The 22,013-nt window shown below is 47.7% G+C and overlaps 5 protein-coding genes across 5 annotated transcripts in view; 3 read left to right on the forward strand and 2 right to left on the reverse strand.

Annotated features, from left to right (window-relative positions):
• LOC131210662 (ABC transporter G family member 23) overlaps positions 1–2,179 on the forward strand; it is a 33,833-nt gene extending 31,654 nt beyond the window's left edge. The window contains exon 10 of the mRNA XM_058203942.1: positions 52–2,179. Coding sequence (XP_058059925.1) covers positions 52–619 — 568 coding nt within the window. The 3' untranslated portion in view covers positions 620–2,179. The remainder of the gene's footprint in view (positions 1–51) is intronic.
• A 497-nt stretch (positions 2,180–2,676) lies between these two features.
• Positions 2,677–3,487, forward strand: LOC131207429 (uncharacterized). The gene is made up of 2 exons (XM_058200042.1): positions 2,677–2,982; positions 3,047–3,487. Exons 1-2 carry the CDS (start codon positions 2,677–2,679, stop codon positions 3,485–3,487), a joined length of 747 nt encoding a protein of 248 aa, XP_058056025.1.
• A 952-nt stretch (positions 3,488–4,439) lies between these two features.
• On the forward strand, positions 4,440–13,883 carry LOC131209863 (huntingtin). Its single transcript, XM_058203011.1, has 8 exons — positions 4,440–7,007; positions 7,071–7,733; positions 7,810–7,993; positions 8,064–11,592; positions 11,662–11,910; positions 11,983–12,448; positions 12,524–12,958; positions 13,030–13,883. Exons 1-8 carry the CDS (start codon positions 4,440–4,442, stop codon positions 13,786–13,788), a joined length of 8,853 nt encoding a protein of 2,950 aa, XP_058058994.1. The 3' UTR covers positions 13,789–13,883.
• Positions 13,884–14,931: 1,048 nt separating this feature from the next.
• LOC131211048 (synaptic vesicular amine transporter-like) lies at positions 14,932–16,588 on the reverse strand. The gene is made up of 2 exons (XM_058204389.1): positions 16,486–16,588; positions 14,932–16,340 (listed from the first exon to the last, which is right to left on the reverse strand). The coding sequence occupies exons 1-2, from the start codon at positions 16,586–16,588 to the stop codon at positions 14,932–14,934; spliced, it is 1,512 nt and encodes a 503-aa protein (XP_058060372.1).
• Positions 16,589–18,855: 2,267 nt separating this feature from the next.
• On the reverse strand, positions 18,856–21,925 carry LOC131207430 (uncharacterized). The gene is made up of 3 exons (XM_058200043.1): positions 21,735–21,925; positions 21,157–21,663; positions 18,856–20,083 (listed from the first exon to the last, which is right to left on the reverse strand). Exons 1-3 carry the CDS (start codon positions 21,923–21,925, stop codon positions 18,856–18,858), a joined length of 1,926 nt encoding a protein of 641 aa, XP_058056026.1.
• Between the last annotated feature and the right edge of the window lie 88 nt (positions 21,926–22,013).

Below are 22,013 nucleotides of genomic sequence, written 5' to 3' on the forward strand. Positions count from 1 at the left end.
CCATACTGCTCCGTCCACCCGTAACCCGAACCCTTTTCGATGTCCTTGCAGCATTGTGTTCTTCCTGGCGGTCGCGCTCACGTCCTCGGCGCTGATCATCGAGCGGACCGAGGGCCTGCTGGATCGCTCGTGGGTCGCCGGCGTCACGCCGACGGAGATCCTGCTGTCGCACGTCATGACGCAGTTCGTCGTGATGTGCGGCCAAACGGCGCTCGTACTCATCTTCATGATCGTGGTGTTCGGCGTGACCAACAACGGCGAGATTGGCTGGATCGTGGTGCTGACCATCCTGCAGGGTCTGTGCGGAATGTGCTTCGGGTTCGTCATCTCGGCCATCTGCGAGCTCGAGCGGAACGCGATCCAGCTCGCACTCGGCTCCTTCTACCCGACGTTGCTGCTCTCGGGTGTCATCTGGCCGATCGAGGGCATGCCGCTCGTGCTGCGGTACGTGTCGCTCTGCCTGCCCCTCACGCTGGCGACCACCTCGCTCCGCTCGATACTGGCCCGCGGCTGGAGCATAACGGAGCCGGACGTGTACATGGGTTTCGTGTCGACGATCGCCTGGATTGCGCTGTTCCTCATCGTGACGGTGCTGGTGCTCAAGTTCAAGCGCGGCTAGATGCCCCGAGACACACTAACACCGGCAGGACAAGTAACCCCAGGGACAAGAGGGACAGCTTGAACGGTCGTGGCGAAGGTTTCCCCTGATTCCCCCTTTTGCTCAAAGTCCCCTCTTAGATAGGCTGCTTCCTGGGCATCTTTATCTGCTTGCTTTTCCCGAAAACTGTCACAGCTAGCGTGTCACAGCTGAGTCCCTGAGTTCCGATTGATTTTAGCTCAACCCCCGGTTTTTTTTAGCAGACCCGGCATTATCACCCCGGTAGACGTGTGTTCGGAGTTTGATGCAATGGAACCGAACATCGAATCAGTAGTTTGTTTGGGGATTGCGTGGATTGAGTGATTGAGCCCTTCTTGGGATGTATGTGTGCGAGTAGTGTGTGTGTGTGTGGATGTGGCCGAAATTTCGGAACGCATACGGTGCGTCCTGCAGTTTCAGGAATATTTTATGGATCCCGGAAGCGGAAGCGAGGCCGACGGACGAACGCATGCATAAAAGAAAACCCGAACGAACGCGTCAATGTGAACTGTGATTGTAAAGCAATGAGCGAAAGCTATTTCAATAATTTTGTTTTATTATAATTCGTATCGTTACTAGAACAGAGAGAGCGCACGGGAGAGAGAGAGAGAGAGAAAGTGAGGGGGGTTATGGTTTACTGCCCGAGAGGAGTTTTTGGACCGAGGTCCCTTTTCCAGCACGCGGAACACACAACATTAACTAGCCGATATCCACAGTCCGTGCGGCGGCAATGCGAAACAATAGTTCTTAAACAATAACCATTCTTTTCCATTTGGCGCTGTTGGCGTTGGTTCCAGAAATTACCCTAAGGTCCTGTAAGATCCTAAGGGGTTTTGTACGAACACATTTTAAACGGTTTGTTTTTTTGCATAACGCTGTAACGGGAGCTTTGCACGTTCGGCAGGACACGGCAGGAGGAAACGATCCAAATCTAACCATGCGAATCACTGACTGTGTGGGTGGGAGATGTTCTATTTGCTCTGGGTGGTTTTTTGTGTAGTTAATTGTTGCTTCTCCTGGACCGCACAATTTGGCCCGGTTCGGTTCGGTCCAACCCCCGTTCAGCTGGATACAAGTTGGTGTGCGGCCATAATGCGAAATCTGCGAGCGATGGAGCAACTAATATGACCCTGCCGTAGTAAAAACATTGCAGCAGTGCACCACAATGTCGTAATGGAACAACATAAAACGGCGGAGGAAATGTAACAAATACTTATTCTTACAATCATATACATTACTTGGGGAAACTATGGAGAATGGAAAACAAACACGGACAATGAACTAATCTTAAAGTAGATGCTTTCATAAGAGTTTTTTATTATTATTATTTGATCGCTTGTCCCATGCGTCTCGGTCGGCCCGTCGGCCGCAGGATCGCTACATACCAAGTGGGGGAGGCTAAGTAAATACCATGAGTCAGAGAGTGCACAAAACGAGGCGGAGACATATTTTGAGTTATTCCAGCAAAACGGAACACGCCCCTGGCGGTCTGCAATGTATTTGTGGAGGAAAATAAAAAAAATGTAATAATAATAAAAACGATTACACAAAGGACGAAACAATGAGAGTTTTCACCATTTCGTTAAAGCACTTCACGCGCACAGTGAATTCTGCCGGTCCACAAAGTTCCGGGTCGCTAACAGTTTCCGGTACGGCACTGGCAGCTTCACTGACCGGTGCCCCGTTGCATGGGAACAACGATGACTAGAAGCTTTTTATGTTGCGTCCGAACACTGGCCACACTCAGCACGCTCGAGTGCGGCCGACGGCCGAGCTAATGGTCGGCTAAGTGTTGTTGTCAACCCTTTTTTTCACGCCTTTCCGCCGGCGTGGTTCTAGTGAAAGCCGGCTGCACTTTCACCATTTTCACTGATTGATGTTCGACTCTTCAACACTTGCGGGCCGCGAACGGTACTCATAAATCATCGCGACAAATATGAATACGAATTGCTCCATGTTCCAGCCGGGTGACCATTGCAACGCCACGGTGCGGTCAGCAGCAGTTGGGCCTCGGTCACTCGGTCGTGTGGAAGCTTAGGATGTGCTGGAACCTATCGACGCTGCTGGTGGTTGTGCACTGCCTGGCGATGGCCCACCTGTTGGGCTTCCAGTTGGGGAAGCCGTGGCCAGTGTGTCCTGTGAACGATAACCGCCTGTTATCGCTGTTCAACCTCCTCTGCAACACCACGCAAAGGACGACGATCACCGCGCGCGACGCTTGCTACGGTTGCTTCTTCCGAGCCGGCTCACTAACGGCAGGACCAGCTCAATTGTCCGCCATCAGTCAGTGTGCTACGCTGTATCTGCTAAACAGTAGCTATGCCGTCTGTGCGACCAATTTGGCTGTAAGTGTGTGGATAGGTTGCCTAACAAATTGATCTGGAAAAGTGTCCTTTCGTGTTCGCCCAGGGTGTCGTGACGGGATCGCGTCCCTTGGCCATTCCCGCCGCCGGCAACATCGATTGCTACACCGGTCACTGTGAGTTCGTGCAGTGCGTTCGGCGAATCAACGGAAACATGCTGATCAATGACTGCATCCTACAAACGCTGGTCAATCGGGACCTGAACGTGGAAGCCCAACGGACCGGGTTCTACCTCAACACCACCTCGTGCATTTTGGCACGGGTCCGCTGCGATCCGTACAATCCGATTACGGGTCAGCTGCAGAATGTCGTGAACACTCCGGGCGGAACGGTGCGAACAACGCGGACGGCATCGAACGCACTGCAAATATCGTCCACCGGAGACATACGGGTTGTTTCGTTCCCGAGCAAAGTGTTGATAGGTGATGCCTTCTGTAGTTCACGCACTCCGCTCGATCAATCATCTTTTGGTAATTCCATTTGTTAAGGCAATTATTTAGAAATTCCTGCAAATTTGAATAGTAAGAATATCGAGTGTAGCTAAACTGTTTTTAAAATAAAGAGGAGTCTTCATTAGGTAGATTCGCTGTACTTCGACAAGTTTATTCAGAAATCGAAAACACAAAAAATCGAAATCAATTGGTTTCTTTTTTCTGTTTCTAACAATCAATTGCCAATAGAAATCATGTCTAGATGATTTGTGAGCAGCCACACTCATTTTGGGTGGCAAGAAAGTCCAAACGCAGTATTCAAAATTCAAATCCGACGTTCTCAGACTTCAAAGATGAATTAAACATCAACGGACAAACAAAGCGGCTTAAACTAAATGGAAACTTCACAACATAACTGGGGGGCCACATGAGCCGTAAGAACTACCGTAAAATTAATTTGTAATGTCAAATCGCTTACACTTCGTGTGGCAGCAAAAATATAAAAACAAAATGTCAAACGTGTTTACGTTCGTGTTTTTGCTTCGAGAAAATAGAAAGAGAAGAGAAATAAATTGATTTCTGAATGTTTTTTCTGTTTTTTTCGATTTTGTTGCTATACCAGCAAATAAGAACTTAAATTATCCTCTGTTTGTAAGCAAAGCGTATGCAAAAAGGATTTACGCTCGGGTTTACGCCTCGACCGACCAGTAAACGTTTTGACAGCGGCGCAGCAGTTTGGCATTAATCGTTAACGTCAAACTTGTTACGTTACGCATCGTGTGTCCCCGCAGTTACGCCTCATGTGGCCCCCAGTAAGGTGCAAAAAAATGACAGCTCCTCGCGAGCGTTGTTTATTTACATCTTTTGACAGCTGTCAGCTGATGAAGGGCGGAGAAAATTGCAGAAAAACTTGACTCATCGCAAATAGCGTAAAATAGTGTAGTGAAAAGGTAAAAGGCTGCAGACTGGTGTATTGCCGTCGAAATTAAGGAACTGCGGGCCGGTGCAATGGAGAAATTGAACCCATTCGGTTCGTTGCAACGCTCCATCGAAGCGCTAAAGACGACGGAATGTGGTGCGAAAGAGAAGGTGGCCCATTTCGGAACCGTGGCCGAGAGTATCATTAGCGTTCGACTCGGAAATCCTGCAGCCACCTCCAACAGCTACTTTGGCCATCTCTGCAGCGCAATCACTGTGTTGCTTATGTTTTGCGAAGAGGCCGATTCAAGTGTCCGCATGGCGGCGGAAGAGAATTTGTCACGAATCGTACGTCACTGCGAAACGAACGGAAACATCGTGCGAGTCCAGCGAGACTTATATCACGAAATTAAGAAGAATGGAAACGAGAAGTCACTGCGGATTGTACTATCCATTTTCGGGCACTATTGCGGCACCATTCGCCAGCGCAAAGCGCGGACCTATGCGCAAAACTTGCTGCCCTGCATCTATTCCATCTCCAAGCGACGGGAACCGGCACTGCAGGAAGGATTGTGTGCATTTACGGAAGTCTTCTGTTCCCACCTGGAAGGCTACCTCACCGATGGCGAGGTGCTGAAAATGACAGAACTCTTTCTGGAAGATTTGGTTTCCGAATGCCCCATCAAGCGACGGTGTGCCGCGCGGAACACACTATCGTTTGTCCAAGGTTCGCGAAACCCCGAGTTCTACGCCAATAATGCGTTCAATCGATGCATCGAACAGCTGCTAAAATGCGGTCAACCGCTGCACCTCCAACCAAATACCATCCTCGGGGTGATGGGATGCTTCCGGGGCATCTTACCGATCGTTTTGAGCAGCTGCCGAGTAGAGAAAGCAATCGAAACCTTCGATTTGTGCTTACATTTCCTGCGCGAAGGGAACCACACCATCATTAACGCGACGCTGGAAGTACTCCTCGTCATACTGGCCAATGTACAACCGGCCGTTCGCCGAGTGCTGCGGTCGGAACAATTCGATCATCGGAAGATGCTGCTGAAACGTAAGACGTTGAAAAATTCCATCTTTAAGATCAACGTCAGTGAAAGCCTAATTTCGTCGCGAAAATCTAGCACCGATGCTCGATCGGAACACCTACTACGGCCCGGCTCTCTACCGCTCACGTCAACACCGACGAAATTCCCACCACCCATCGACGATCGGTCGCTAGCTTCCGCATCGGACATCGAGCTAGATTCTCTGAAAAGCATGGATCTTGATGCGGAATGTCGCTTGGCCCCTGCCTTGCAATTAGATCATTCCGATATTCATGCCGGGGACGGTGCCTCACCTGTAGCAGTCGCAGCGGATTCACTTTCCCTTAAAAGTCAAAAGTCAACCGATTCTATAGGATCATTTTTCAACACACTACTGACCAGTTCGAATGCGGCCGAATCTGTGACTAAGTTCTTTCGCAAATCACTCGACAAGCCACTACCGGATGATGGGGAGGATGATCGGCTGTCGGTAGATTCTATGGCTAGCAGCCATATGTCGTCAAACACAGAAACTATACGCGCCGAGCTGGATGTTACGCTGGAAATTGATCTTGACACCGAGCCACCCACAGTGGCCACAGTACTTCCAAATCCATCTCCAACACAACTGCACGGAACGCTCGGTGCTTCGTTACATGTCTCAGTAATTGACAATGAAGAAGGCACAGAAGGCAGCAAGAAGGAACTGTTTATCGGAGCAATCTACGATCAAAACCTGCTAGAGTTCACTGTGCGGTTAATTTCATCGCGGTTTCTTCTAATCGGTACCAGGCATCAACTGATACCCGACTCAATCGTACGCGTTTCGGTCAAGAGCCTTTCGCTGCAAGTTATCGCTGCATGCGTGCTCCTAAAGCCGGAGCTGCTGTGTCTTCCGCTCGAGAAAGATGCATTGCGGGAAGAGTTTTCCGTAGTGGAAATACTGAATCTGGAAGATGCTATGAACGAATTGTCTCAGGAGGCCACAGTAAGCGACGAGAAGCTCGGGAGTAATCCGGGCGGTGCGGTGTCAGCAACTGTCACACCGAATCCGGAGCCAGAAATGCTGGAAATGAAGGAGGATCACTTTGGTGAATGTACTAGCACGACGTATTTTGAGTACTTTTCCCCAATGTCTCTCAGCCTGGATCAAGGCCTGAAGTCGAAGCTAAAGTCCATCGAAGCCAACTTTGAATCGGCTGGTAAAATTGAGAAGCTGAGCCGCGATCTTGATGCCATCCTTTCCCAGTCGGAGCCCGGCCCAGGAGCGTGTCCGGCGCGCAGCCGAGAACTGCTGGTGGTGCCGAAAATAATAACCACGACCAAATCCGAAGGCCGATCCGTTCGGAGTGGTACAGCAGAAGCAGATAAAGTACTGACCGCAGTAAGCGTATCCGATCACAAAGAACTCGAAGATGAGCAGCTACAATTGTTGGCCGATGTGCTTCTATTCTATAACAGCCCCGATCCCACTCTCCGCGCGAATGTTCTTTCGATTGTCGGTAATTATCTTCGTGCCGCCATCGATGGCTCTGGAAGTTATGACGAGTTTGTTCGCGTCTTGGTACCACCGATGATACAAAGGTTCCTGGCCATTTCCAACCTACTGCAAGTAGTTCTGATGGTAGGTATGGCTTGACTGTAATACGTGAATCAGATTCGATAGAATGGTTTGTTTTATTTCCAGGGTCTTTCGGATGAAACGCACACAGTTGTCAATCAAGCGCTTGCTGCGGTGGAACTATTTCTCAACGTTTTCATGCAAAGTCAACCGAGTTGTGACGGAGCAGGCGTCGCGAGCGACAAACTTGTGACAGCAAGCGTGTGGCGCTCGTCTCGTGATGGAAACATTTTTCTCGATGAAACCCCAACGATTCATTCACCAAAGATCAATAACGTAGACACTATCATTAATAGGCTAATGCTGTTGTCTAACAGCAAGTACTGGCTGGTGCAATGCAAGTTATACGACGTGACCGTTCAGTTAGATTTCGATTGTGCCCAAGGGCTCGGACTGGCTGGCATTCATGCACGCGACAGTTTCCTCGACCAATTGCTTATCGGCCTTGGGGATGGTGATCATCGTGTGCGAAACCACGCTGCAGAACGGTTGCTCCAACTATTGGAGCGTTCCACATGGAATGATGTTGGTCGGGGTCGAACCTCCTCTTTGCCACAAACCTCGGTGGAGGATTTTGTAAACGAGTATGTACTGAGCAGCTTCGCTGCGCCGTTTGATCGGCGACAGTACTCACGATGGGGTAGTTCCGGTGGACACCATTCCTTTGTTAATCGTGTTTTGTACAAGCTGAGCAATTTATTACTGAAAATTAGTGACAAAAATTTGCAGGTACTGTAGGCGCGCAATCCACCGCTCCTAATGTTGACCAAACTTCATGGATTTTCCGGTCGTTTTTTACTTTCAGTCTGGCATTATACACTTCTTGCTCCTGTTCACCTCCAAACAAGATCCGTTCGATTACGTAGAACAATGGAATGAGTACAATTTGTTGAGCGTTCTGCTCAGTACGCTGCTGGAAATGATCGGAACCGTGTTCGATATGACGACCCACACCAATTTATTGCAAGTTTGCTCCCACGTAATGGTGGGTAAGTATCGATCAGTCATTTTCTACTGTTTTATCCTTTCTAACGCATATATTACTTCTGCTCTGCACAGTAACATTTTCATCACGTGCGACTATCACAGCTGCAGATAGTGATATGATTAATAAGTTCATCATTCATCTGCTGAAGCTGCTCAATATATACCATCATCTGTTTTTGAACATGGCTCCGATCGTTATCAACCGCGCACAGAAGAGCGATCTTTTCATGAACTCCAAAGAATTGCAGCAAATCAACTGCTTCGGGTATTTCGGTGGTGATCACGCGTACATGAAACTGTACGCACAAGTGCGCAGCTCGCTGGAAAGTTATCGGATATCGATTAATGCTGAGGCGGGCCAGAAGTTGTTCAGTTGCCTGCAAGGTGCCATACGGGCTCTGTGGACATTGCTGGAGATGAAATCGCTCTCCACCATGGCGAATGGTATGAAGTTTGTGGAAGAGGTTTTACGATACCTACAGTCGTTTCTGACCTACGAACCTGAATATTGTATTGTCTGCACCCGTTTCCTGCTAAAATTCATCTTTCATACGAACCACGTAAACCGCTCCGCGGACATATCATTCTTCAAGGAGATATCAATTTTGCAAGAGCCATCGGAAGCGGCTTCTCGGGAATTCTACGCACGGTATTACGATTTTTGTAAAGCCAAGTCAAAATCGGCCACCCCGGAAACCGGCGCTTACGTGAAGCTGTTCGAACCCCTTGTCATTGCGTGTCTAAAGATGTTCACCAAGGTTCGGTCGGCAATACAGGCGGATATTTTGGAAATGTTATGCCAGTTGCTGGATTTTAACATCATTTACCACCAGCTGGACACTAGTAACGTGTTCGTGGAATCGATACTGAAGCACATAGAGCACATCGAACGCGGCACCGTAGATGATGCGGATCGCTTGATGCCCCGGGTAGTGCGGTTCCTTTTTCAGCTGAGTGCCTTATCGCACGAAAAACCGCTCGTCACCGTACCGAAGATCATCAATATTTGTGACAACCTTCTGGCAAACCATCTGATCCGCCGAACAGCAATCGCCTCTGTTCAGGCACTGGTTCTGGAGGTGTTTTTGCTGCGCTGTAAAGCAAAGGAAAGCAACATTGCGAAAGAATTTGAGCTCAACGAATGCCGGACGCAGAAGGAAGTAGTGCTGAACATGCTCATAAAGTTCCCGGAAGAGCTAGATGTCTATCGCATTCTGCCGATAATTATGTACAGCGAAAGGTTGCACGGGATCGAGGATGGAGAAGCAGATGAAAACTGTGAGGCCGATATTTTGGCCGCCCTGCTGCAGATACTAAGCGATCGGAAGCTTGTGGTAAACAGTGCTCGCACTTACGCCAACATTAAGCTTCTAATGGAATGCTTTAGTAGGAGATTACTTCTGAAAAGTACAACAATGCTGCGGTTCTTGGAGATACTTTACGCCACGGTATCGGATGATTCGTTGGCAGCGGTGCAAAAACTAATCTACGCAGAGCTGATCGTACGCCAAGTATTTCTTCGCACCGAGGAGTGTAACCTGCTCAACCACGTGGCGCTCTATTTTCGCAAAGTGCAAACACCAAGCATTGAGGATGGTATGAATTTCGCTAACAGTAGCAGCAACGAGCAGTGCGATGAGAATGTCGAAATGGGGGCGAAAAATTTAACAGAAGTCCTTGTTAAATATTTACGCCAGGGTTTCGTTGGCATAGAAGACGTACAGCTAGCAAAACATTCAACCATGGAGCAAGTCCAGCACGTAAATGAGGCGCTCCAGCGTTATGTGGAGGCATTGAGCGATATGCAAACATTTAAAACTGTCAGACACCTTCTCGTGGAGCAGATACCTCTGGAGCTTATTTGCTGGCGTAAACTTCCCTTGCCGATCGCTAAATCGTTGGTAGCGATGTTGATAAACTATGGGTACGACACAGAAGTGTTGCTAGCGCTGCTGCGAAGTGCCACATATAATGCTCGTAATGATAGATTGGTGGCAGTGTTGGTCGAGGTACTGCTAGAAAGAAAGCCAAATGAGTCGAAATGGAGTCGAAATGAGGTTTTATCTCTAATCACAAGCGAATCACGGCTGCTTCTGCACTACTTCCATCCGTTTCTGCTGTGCCACGTTGCGGATGGTGAATTTTCCACGGAAATTGTGAAGGCTGTGTTGGCGAGCACCGATAGAAAGATCGGCGGTGGACACTTTGCACTGCTAGAAAAGTCACATCTGAACACGTTTCCTCTTATGTGTAATTGGTTGGCGGACCTTGTTGGCGCTGTGAACATTGTGACATCGCGTAAAGCGGCCCTCATTCTCGACCATAAACTGGATGCATTGCTGCAGCTCGACGGTGCCACTAACGACAAGGTGCAGAATATTCTTCCCGAGAGCAATTACTGCTACCTGTTGTCTCGGTTTACGCACGATAGACGCCGCAAGTTTCCAAAGTTGTACAAATATCTGATGGAACTCATGCGTTATTTCCCCAGTGTTAAAGTGGATGGTTTATCAATGAATCCTGCAGTGCCCGCAATCGACATCAGGGCACTCAGCAACGAAACGATCGACGAAGCGTGGTATCTGCGACAGCTGGCTTATCACTGTACCGAACAGTCGTACACGAAACCGCGCAATATTGCCAAACTTATACAAGAAATCAAATCGGAAAGTAAGCTCATCAATTTGCTCTCCAGTGGGTTGCTAAATGATCGGCTGTTACGTGACGTAGTTTCCATCGCGTTTGAGAGCATGTTTCACACATTTTGCATCGACTGCGTGCAGCACAATCCGCATTTAAACTACCTGAAAATGCATCCAATGCTTAAAGTGACGCTGATTGTGCTGATGCGTAAAATGCACGAAGTTGGCAGCCTTAACGACAAGGACACTACCGTTCAGCGGGAAAACTGTGCGGAGACGGTCATCTGTTTTCTGGAGTACCTCAAGCGGCTCGAGCATCTTTGTCTGTTCTATATCGATGGCAAATTCATCGATCGTTTCATCAAAGAACATCTGCTGAAGTCAAACTTTTTCGAAACGCTTCTCACTTTCGCAAGCGTATGTGCCCGTTCGCTGCTGCAGGAGCCCAGAATGAACGTAACTCGCATCGAACTGCACCTGCACTGCGTAAGTGCAATCCTACAGCAGCGTTATCTGTGGAACGAGCTCAATCAAAACGATCGCTATCAGGACGATGTAGTACTGTACATGGACATGATCTACACTCTGATCGATCAGTCAATCCAGGACGGTCAGTTTGAACAGCGACACCAACGACCGGAAGTCTTCAGACCGTTCGTGGAACGATCGGAACACACAGTTGGTGTCTACTTTAAGGCGATTTTTGTAGCAGAACTGATCACCGAACGAAGCACAATGGCAAGCCAGCTTTCTATCGGTAGAGAAATGTTTGATTTAATTGAGTCGATTGGCATCGCTCTGCTTAAATTGGATCGGTTCTATCCCTATGCCCTGACCCCACCTGAGCTCTATTCTTACTATGAATCGCTGGACGTGCTGGAAAACGGAGACCCAAAACTACCCACAGTTCCGGTGGAACAGCTGTACGATGTCGAGCTGTTGGAAATGTTTTTAAAAAGGTAATTTACGCTTGAAATTTGATCAAAGATAAATGGCTATGCTTCAACGGTGGTTGCTACACTTTGCAGGGTGAATGTGTTTGGCTACTCGTCACGGCAACAATTTGAGGAACTCCTTATGTGCTTGATGGTGCTGATCAACCGTACCGAGGATGCATTACTGGTGAGCTTCCAGGAGCAGCGAGAGATCAAGAATATGTGCCTACACGCGGTGATGACACTGTTGATATCCTGCTACCGGTATCCACGCATTGGGTTCAGTGATGGCAAGTTTCACCATTCCCCGCGAAATCCTCCAATCAATTGTGATAAAATAGGGTAAACATAACCGCCGCCGAGAACCTAAGCACTCAAATAGAAGCTTCTCACGTTACGTTTGGATTCTTTTAGGTTAAAAAAACTACACCACATACAGCTTCTCATTCCGCTGAGTAATGTTTTCTACCAGTCCAATATGGAGCGTCGTTTGATGACTACAATTACTGACGATATCCACGCCACCGGAGACAGCAGTGTCGGTACCGTGCGCTTCGATCGCAATCAGCTGGCACTGACGTATTTCTGGGAGATCATGGAACGGACGCTCGACAATGGCAGTGGTAGTGCGCTGGCCGAATCTCGCACGGTTCGCAATAGACAGTATTTTGTCGAAAAGATAAACATCGACGTTACCAGCTCCATGCAGCTGATCTATGGGGTGCTGGAGCAGATGATTGAAGATGAGCCATCGCTAGTATTACCGCACCTGGTGTCCTTTTGTGAGATTGTCGACAATCGGGAGCAAATTCGATGGTTAAACACATTCCTGCTAAAGTTGCAAGAGCGCATTCCGATGGAAGATTCAATCTCGCATCAGGTGAATACGGCAAAATCATTAATTCGCTCGAAGTAACACTCATGCTTTCTTTGTTTACGTTTTCGAAATAACTAGCACATCATCTACTTGTTATGCCGCCTTACGTCGTTGCTAGTACCTTCCATGGCCGAGCTAACGCACCTGTGCACGATCATTCCCACGTACCTGAAGAGCACGCAGCTCTCTGTCCGGAATGCTACACTGCAAGGTTTGTTCTGCCTGTTGGAGTGCCTGGTGCAAACGAACTGCTCAATCGGTTCCCTCAACGACGAATTGCAACTGGTGCGGGGCATAACCGTCAACTACATCGTTAAGCATGGCATTATCGAGGAAAGCACGGGTGCTTTAAGTGATCTACACACCAAACTGGTGTGGACACTAAACTTCTACCTTATTGAACACACGTCCCGTTTTGTTGCGGACTGCAGTTTGCTATCAAACAGCATTATTTCGGCTAACAACATTCTGAAGCGAACAGCCAACTTAGAGATCTATCTGTGCATTTTAAACGTAAGTTGAAGCAGTTAATGGATGAGTGACGGGTGTCCTAAACTCTTTCTCTCTCTCGTTTGTTTCAACAGGGCTTGGAACGATTGGTAATCAAAGGTCAAGTAGTGCGTACGCTGCATGAAAAAATCGAGAAACTGGCCATCGAGCTGGTTAAGATAGATAACGAAATGTTTTCGCTCTCGGCTTTGAAACTGCTTGTTACCTGCATCTACAGCAGCTGCAACGAGCAGCTCGAAAGCACGGAACGCTGTAACGGCGTCGTGCAGGACGAGCCCGATATTATTGTGCAGCAAATCGAGAAGATTGAAATTTTGTTCGCCAAGATTCGTACCACGACCCCTCAGGGCGCTAAGGTTTTTGGTAATGTGCTGTGCCAACTGATACGTGATCTATTGCCGCCGAACGAGATCCTTACGAAGGTGTTTAAAGAACTCATGCTGAATCAACCCAACCCGGATATAATTGCCAACGTAACGCACCAGCTGTTCCGCTCGTCGATCGATGCGTCGTATCTGCCGCTTCTGCAGGAATGGTTGTTATGCTCGCTGCCGAACTTTTTGGCCTTCCCTCAGGTGAACAAATCCGTGTGGTGTTTGACTGTTATATTTCTTTCCGCCTCGCTGAATAAGTATCTCATCAAACTGTTGCCGGAAGTGCTCTCGTTGCCATCGTATCAGCAACTGAACGAGAGAGAAATAAACAATTTTATTCTTTCGGCGAAGGACTTCTACTGTCGCCTGGAACCGGGAAGCAGTCAGAGGAAAAAGTTCAAAGAAATATTCCAAAATCACGAGTCCTTCGTTTTCCAATGTCTCGTACAGTGTTTGTAACCAGCTGTTCACTGCAAATCATGGCGATTCAATTGTGCTACACAACGTTCGTATTACTGTTAATGTTATTTTTGTTGTTTTGCTTATAATCCAAACAATACACGACTTGAGAAATAAAATTATGTCCCAAATCAATGTTTCATGGCTTTGTTGGAAGTGCCGAAATTGTGAAACTCGATGTAAGTTGTATCTCAGATTTTATTGTTTAAAGAAAGGTGGTTCCGCACATTGAGTAATTTATCGGTTTCTTACATTGTATTGTTTAGGTGCTTAGGTTTTGACTTTTCAAAGTTGTATTGGTTTGTAAACAATCCTACTTGCACAACCTCACTTTAATTATAATTATAATATTGATTTAATTCTTCGAGCTTTATTTCGACATTTTATTAAAAATATTATTTGCGTAGTAAAGTTTACACACGAAACATAATAAGCTATACATATCATGTGTCATCCATTCTTATCTAATCTATTATTAACTTACAGGTTCTTATCTCGCTAATGAGTCGTGAGTTATTCAAACCCCTTTAGCTCATTTTTAGCACTCGTTAACTTCCACACAAATAATAGAGAAGCAGCTCAATGGTCCAGTTTATTACAGATTAAACAGCAGTGATTCCAATACTATTGGAACTGCCCAATTAACGGTGCATTTAGATACCTAATATAAAAAATTGTAAAAAATATTTCATTACTTCATAGGTAGTGAAGCTTTTCAAGATGTGTTTATACACATCAATTGTAGCTTTTTACTACACAACAAGATACCCTTATTTCATTCCATATGACAGTTTACTGCTTTCATTTGTTTCATTTCTTATTTCAAGTATTTAATGAGCACGATTTACTTTTAATTTAATTACGTTCATCAAAGGAAATCAACATCTCTCATACGTCAAGCTGAATTGGTTTCTCCGAAAGGTGTATCCTTCCGCAACACTTAACTGACTACAGTCATTGTTTGAAGATTTTTTTCTGTGGTCCCAGCGTAAGTAATTCGTTGGACAGCGTTTTTTTTATTGTACGATAAAGAGAGCGAACGACAATGTCTGGCGGTTAGCGATAAGGGTTAATGCAATTACTCACTTCAATGAACTTTCCCTGCTCCAAGGGTTCGGAAACGGCGGCCCCACTGGTTGGGATTTACTCGACGGCGTTATAGAACCGTCTGTATGACGTCGGCTCGCTGGTGGCAAGTGGTAGCTCCGTTTGCTTAATCGTACCAAAAGCTAGTGACTGGGAGTTCCGCAGGCCAGAGCAGACTAGCAGCGGAACGTAGAGCAGATTCAGCACACCAAGGGCCCGTAGCAGCAGGGAAAACCCAATCACCGGAACCAGCTCTCCGCCGATGATGGGAGCCAGCGAGTAAGCCGCGCTGACCGCTATCTGCTGGATGGCGTACACGGTGCCGTACGCATGTCTACCGGTGGTCTCGTCCGGGCTAAGCTCCGGATCGTAGCCTGCCCGGGCGGCCAACTGATTGTCGACAAGCGTGGCCAGCAGTGGAACCAGAGCTGCGTCCACCACACCGATCCCCAAACCCAGCCCCAAGTGGGGTAACATGAGACCCACCACATTGCTAGCGGACGGCAAAAGCAGACACGATATGCCCACGAGCACCAGGGCCCCGATCGATACCCGAATCTGGCCAAAGCGATAGGCCACGGTGCCGAAAAAGTTCGTGCCCACCCAGTAGCCAATCGAGTCGGGAATGAAGACGGTGCCCAGTTGCCACTTTTTCGGGTGCAGATGGGTAATCATCCAAATCGGTAGGCACGGCTCAAGGATTGCCATCGCCGAGGTCGAGATCCAGATGGCACCGACGACCACCAGCACCAGCCGGTGGCTCAGCAGCGGCCACCAGGTGAGCCGTTGCCCGTTGTCATCCGTCGCCGTCGTTGACGAGTCCCTCGGTAGCGAACGCAGCTGGATCGTGGCCAGCTGACAGTCCAGCTGAAAGTACTGCAGCACCAGATTCCCGGCGCAGAGTAGCGCCAGCACGTGGAATGGAGCCGCCTTGCCGGCCACTTCGTAGGCGATGCCACCGAACGGGTAGCCGACCAACACCCCGACGGCCATGGCTCCCAGGATGGTGCCCATCACTCGAGACCGCCGGTCCGGCTCCGTGTACAGTTGGGCCACCAGACTCATACCGCACACTCCGATGCAGGCCGATCCTACGCCGTGGATGGCACGAGCCACAAACAGCGATCCGTACGAGGTGCCGAAACCGAAAATCAGCGACGCCACCAACAAGTTGAGGCTCCCGAACATGATCGGCACACAGAAACCGAAGCGACCCGTGCCACTGCCCACGATCGGGTTGGCCACTAGCTGCACCAGCGCCTTCACCCCGAGCAAGATTCCGATGGAACCGTTCTCCTCCTCGATCGCCGGCGTACTGGTGCTGGCTTTGGGTTGAGCAGGTTGAACAATCGAACTGCTGCCAGCGCCGATCAGCGCCGGAACGTAGTGAAGGCTAAAGTTTTTGTAGATTACACTTTCCGGCACGCTGGCATCGATGTGGACCAGGTAATCCGGCAGTATTGGCACTGGTTTGAGGGATGCACAATGGAGAGAGTATTTTTTTTAAATCCTGAGACTAATTTGTCGCATACGCGACCTCTTCACTTATTTTAATATTTTTTTTGAGTAGCTGCTTACTGATCTTTTTTGCCACTTCGATGCCTTACTTACCAATGACTGTTAGCAGCATATTGTCCAGAAAGAGCGAAATGTAAACTACAAGAGCCACCACGGCACGGCTGCGATGTCTATTTGTATCATCGAATGATACCATATTGTGTGTTTTCCTTACGTTAACACCCGCGGAAAACAGATGAGCTTTTCCTCCTGTTCACTACCTCTGCTCTAGCCCTATTTTACACACTGTTTTTTGTTGTTGTTTTAACCCTCTATACGGCCAGACGATGCTCGGCGTGTGATTCTTGGCGGTGTTCGAAATTTCGTCCTTGCAACCACACAGCGTCCGGCGCACAGTGCGAGCATCAACAAGTGTTTGACCCACAAACGGCCGAAACGAAGCCGAAAAAGGCCACCAGTGAGTGAACGCGCACTCATCAGGAACTCAGCTACTAACGCGCGAGCAGAAAACCCATTCGCTCCGTTCGTTCGGCCACTGAGCGAGTGTCGGAAAATCGTACGACGGCCCATCGGTAACGATGGCAACGGCCATTTACGCTCACTCACTACTTCGGGTGGGTTTCGCTTTACTCGCTCGCTTTCGTTATCAACGATGAGTGTAACACGATTTTCTTGATTTTCATTTGGCAACGTCAGCGCAAGAATTGTCGCCGACCATATGGTGAGCTTCAACATTATGGCATTCCATCGTTCGCCAACGAAACCGTCTTTCAAAGGTCTTCGATAAGGAAAACGCTACAAACTACAAAAAAATCTCGTTCCTCAAAGTGACAAATTGTATGCAATATCTTACGGATTGGACATCGCCATTCATTGTCCAGAACCGGCTTTATAGGGTACCAGCTCTCCACTAAAAAAGAAATGATGAATATGCATTCGTCTAACATTCCAGCGAATTACTGAGTTAGTAGACATGTAGTAATGCTGCAGAAAGAAATATAACAAGAGAAAGCGAAAAAAATGGTTGGGTAAACAATCCGTGGTGTTTGTGGCCTAGTTGAAAATCTCAAACTAAATTGACAATGGTGTTGCTCCCTTTTTCGCGACTGCAACGTTCAAGTCAGCCAAACAACCTACTCGCCAGCCTCCTACACTGGAATGCTTTTTATTTCCGTGTTGATGCTGAATTGCGAATTACTAAAGAACTAGCTGTTCTCGGCGTGCGTTGCCACGCCTCATTTCACTCTCATTTCTCGACGATCTTGCATATCAGAGCATCGGTCTTCCTGATGACGTATCCGATCGGCTTTCCTTCTCACTTCCCGTTACCCCTCCGTTTCAGATGATCGGGTTCCCCTTTCGTTCCCAAGATTTCAAATATTCACCAAAACATTTCCCGTGAAAGGTTTGGTTGGCAATACGAAATCGTCGAGCGAATAACAGGGATCAACTAGTACATAATCATGGATGCACAAGAAGAGATTAGACAAGTGCTGATTTGAATCGAGCAGCGTTTCGACACGATTGCAGCACAGCTGGCATTCTAATACAACAACGAAACATACAACCAAATTTCCGACCAACCTTTGTATTTTATTCTTATTTCATTTTTTTACTTTCTCTCCCCAGTAGACAAGGATCGGCATGCCATCGGCGTCGTTCCTGACGCTCCACAGGATCAGCTTCCCCGCCAACCTGTACTCCACCGTGCTGCTGGGCTTCTCGGCGATTAGCGGCACCGCCTCGTTGAAGCCGCAAAAGCCGTCGTTAGAATTTTCATCATTTTCCGCTAGAATTGGAAAGAAATTGGTCACACAAAAAATGGGGGACGAATTTGGGCTACCTTCGCGGTACAAAATAGAGCACCAAATGGAGCATGTTGTAAATGCTATGAAGCTAAAAATATGGTTTGACCGTATCATGCTATATTATTACGCAATTATCGGATTTAAAAAATAAATGCTTATTTTTTCGATTTTTTTGCATACTGCTCCAAAACTAGCTGGTTTATTATTTAAAACTTGGCCTCGAAATAAACGATTGAAGATCATAAAGTACTGCCAGTTGTTTGAAATAAAGCCAAAGTTATAAATTCAACCTAATAAAACACTTGATTAAGTCTTTTATTAAGTTACATTCTTCAAATATTTCAGGCGAATGTTCAGCACATCTGGATTAAAAACGCCTAAGATAGACAGAAGCTACAACATTTTGCAGTGCAATTTGAAGCGACAAACAATTAGTCAACGGTTTAGTCGTTCTAGGTTTACATGCTACGTTTGTGTATTTTTCACCTAAGAATTTCCTATTCCTACAATGTCCATCGATGTAAATATTTTAATAATTTCAAAACATGCGTTACATTGTTAAACATTCCGATTGCAATTACGTCTAAACTATTTCTGTGGCTCAAACAACGAAAACGGGTGTTATTAATCGGTGATCTGCTGTTTTTCAGACATTCTACCTAACATACGGCCACATGACGGTTCGTTGCCGCACCCGTTGCCTGGCCCTGCGCCATTTCTGGCGTACATACCGGTATTTACAGATCTCGTAGATAAATACCAAAATTGCCACGCCATTCATAGCCACATACGCGGAGAAAACAATTCGCATATTGTTAAGGGTCACCTTCCTGGTCTCTGCCTCGAAACTGAGAGTTTTGTTGCGGTTGCGGGCAATGTGCAGCAGCATCCCTTTGATCCGGATGAGCGCCAGCTGATGGTTGACGATCCCATTCTCCAGGCAGCCCATCGTCAAGCCCGTGACGGACGGCAGGAGGGGAGAGTTTTTCGGTATGGCCATCGCGGTCATATACTCGATAAAGTACTGCGGCACGATGTGCACCTTGCTCTGTTTGCGCTCCGTGTTGAAGTACCGCGACTTGACGACGTCCGTGAAGTACTCGATGATCAACGACGCCGAGGTCCGGTTGTCCGCCACCAGCGGCAGGAGGCTTTGCGACGACGGGTTGGCCTGCACGTTCAGCCGGGCCGCCAACTTTCCCCGCACATCCTTCGTGCTCCAGTTCTTGCTCCAGATCGCGTTGCCGAAAGACAGGATCGCTTGCAGCTCCAGGTCCGATTCGAGCAGCTCCTTCAGCGTGTTAATATTGTGCAGCTTCTCGTCGTCCATGTTCAGGCGAATGATCGTCACACCCTGCCAGGCCGAATAGGCCACGATGCTGTAGAACATCAGTCCCATCAGCACCAGCCGGGGCCGGAGACCGCGCGGCATGCTCACGGTCGTCGCCAGCGCAATGGCCAGCGTGCGAAACACTTCCTCCGCGTACGCCGCCACCGACAGCCGGCTGCGCATTACCACCAGCAGCAGGAACGGCAGCGCCAGCGATATCCCAAAGTCGAATATGAACATTTGGATCGAGAACGTGTGGAAAAAGACCACTTTGAACCGGTTGGCGTAGTAGTTGTTCGGCACCACGAACACCAGCCGCAGAGGACAGAGGAAATGCACGTAATGCAGGTTCCGCATCGGGTACTCGATGGTCGACCGGGAGTTGGCCGCCAGATCGATGGAGTTTTGCTCGAGCATTTGCAGGGTGCCGCCGAGACTGCCGTTCGATGTGACGAACCCAACCGACTCCTGGTAGCTCAGCTCAACGAACTGAACGGAAAAGTTCAACCGTTCTCGCATTATTTCAACCATCTCGCCATCGAGGTACTCGTAGCTGAAAATTCGTTCCCGGAACGGACAAAGGGTTAAGTGTAACCAAGATAGATAAGAGTGCCCAGCCCAGTCTGATGGTTGATTCTAGCTGTACTCCTTCAAGGTCCAACGCACTATGAGGCATTTGCATGGGATAGACAGACCTACGGACTTCAGTTTCAACGTTTTTGTTTTCTTTTTGTTGTGTTTTGATTAAATTAAACATTTTATGTGTATTAGATGCGCTCGTGAAAACTAAATTAGCCATTTGGGGATATTTTGGGTATTTTTACGCCCAAAGTTATGCAATCTGCATGATAAATAACGCTTATAATAATCAGGCTTTTTAATGAACAATTGAATCCAAATATTGAATTCCTCATAATAATCATATTATTTGTGGAAGCTTTGGGTAGATAGAATAGAACATTTGTAGAATTCTATACAAACGTATACTCTGAAACAGGTTAATTCAAATAAAAGATAGACATTGTACCTAGTTTGTCTAATTAATAGAAAAGGCATAAAGTTCATAAATGGAATATGTTTTGTGTGGCAATTTCATAGACAACATAGGGACCTGGCGCCATCAGGAAGGATTTTCTTAAAATAAGCCCAGCGGACACAGACGAATTGAGAAGAATGCAAAAATTACTGGAAATAATTTAAAATTACCCACATTTTTATTGTTGACCCTATTTTAGTTGCATCCAGCCCCGCCATCATTATGCTGCATTACCAAAATTGATAAACTGTATTTTTTCGTAGCGTTCTACAGGAATTCCCGATAAAAATGTGCAATCAATACCAAACGTGAATATTTGATTTTTTCATATCAAAAGAAGGATCTGTTACCTTTCTAGTGATGTGTAATATAGGCACATTAGCGTTGCAAAACGATCGTGCTCAAAGTCGTTAAAACTGATAAAAGTTTGTTTTTAAAAACAATATTTAATCACTCTTCAACTTCTTCTCGACTTCAACTTATCTATTTTAGGAAAACAAAACTAAAATCCTCACTTCTTTAAGTTGGTTATTGACCGCTTTTCCCTCCCCAAAGTGTTTCCTTCGCACAATATTGCACCGAAAACTTACCGTCGGATGGTTCCGTTGCCATATCGGACCGCTTTCGACATTAGGTCGACATCGGTGATGGCGATCCGCAACGGGTACAAATGAAGATTGCGGATGCGTTCCCGAGTAAACTGGTCGACATCACGATTGAACGCAGCCACCTCGTCAATGGTGCTCAACCGGTGGCAGAACATGTTGCGATCATCCAGCACCGACGGTTCGGTGAGGTACGGATTGAACAGGCACACCATGAGCGTGTCCGGGTCTACACGGCTCAGGATGAGTACGTTCAGCAACCGGTACTTGAACCAGGCGACGTGAAATATCTGCAGCATGTCGTACTTTGCGATTTTCCGTATCAGCAGGATCACTTTGGTCATCGGATTCCGGAAAGCGATGGCCGGCAGCAGATGGTCCACCGTGGCGGACAGGTTGGCCTCACAGTGGAACGCTTCCCAGAACGAGTACGGATTGTTGTTCAACCCGTACGTACGATCGGCACGATCACTTTCCACCAGTTTGAGGTAACTGAAATCAACCACCGACGATGGGGTCAACGAGAACCGTTCGTCACTCCTTCGGTGAGCCGCCTGACTTACGTATCGACCGTGTAGAGCTTGTACGAAGACAGCACCAGCCTGTTGTACTCGCATTGCATCGCCTCCATCAGGACATTGTCCGTCATCTCGCTGCCGATGATGGTGGTAATTAGCTGGTGGCCTTTCAGGTAGCCGGTGACCAGCTGCTCGTAGATCAGAAACGAAGGCGTGTTGCAGCGCACCGTCGCCATGGTTACCGCAATATCGGCGCAGCCAACATCCATCCACAACAGCAGCATAACCATCGCGAGCTGCATCACCAAAGCCCGTACCTGCCAG

The sequence above is a fragment of the Anopheles bellator genome, chromosome 2 (genome assembly GCF_943735745.2).
Source record: "Anopheles bellator chromosome 2, idAnoBellAS_SP24_06.2, whole genome shotgun sequence".
In the NCBI taxonomy this organism is placed as follows: Eukaryota; Metazoa; Arthropoda; class Insecta; order Diptera; family Culicidae; genus Anopheles; species Anopheles bellator.

Bases quoted from the DNA above. Each gene is read 5' to 3' on its own strand.
- LOC131209863 (XM_058203011.1), top strand. From the start codon at position 4,440: ATGGAGAAATTGAACCCATTCGGTTCGTTGCAACGCTCCATCGAAGCG. The intron at 7,734-7,809 runs GTACTGTAGGCG...TTTTACTTTCAG, and splicing joins TTAGTGACAAAAATTTGCAG to TCTGGCATTATACACTTCTT. The intron at 12,959-13,029 runs GTAAGTTGAAGC...TTGTTTCAACAG, and splicing joins TCTATCTGTGCATTTTAAAC to GGCTTGGAACGATTGGTAAT.
- LOC131207430 (XM_058200043.1), bottom strand. From the start codon at position 21,925: ATGGCGACGGTGCGCTGCAACACGCCTTCGTTTCTGATCTACGAGCAG. The intron at 21,664-21,734 runs GTAAGTCAGGCG...GGTTGATTTCAG, and splicing joins AAGCTCTACACGGTCGATAC to TTACCTCAAACTGGTGGAAA. The intron at 20,084-21,156 runs GTAAGTTTTCGG...ACGAATTTTCAG, and splicing joins GGCAACGGAACCATCCGACG to CTACGAGTACCTCGATGGCG.
- LOC131211048 (XM_058204389.1), bottom strand. From the start codon at position 16,588: ATGGTATCATTCGATGATACAAATAGACATCGCAGCCGTGCCGTGGTG. The intron at 16,341-16,485 runs GTAAGTAAGGCA...CCCTCAAACCAG, and splicing joins TATGCTGCTAACAGTCATTG to TGCCAATACTGCCGGATTAC.
- LOC131207429 (XM_058200042.1), top strand. From the start codon at position 2,677: ATGTGCTGGAACCTATCGACGCTGCTGGTGGTTGTGCACTGCCTGGCG. The intron at 2,983-3,046 runs GTAAGTGTGTGG...GTGTTCGCCCAG, and splicing joins TCTGTGCGACCAATTTGGCT to GGTGTCGTGACGGGATCGCG.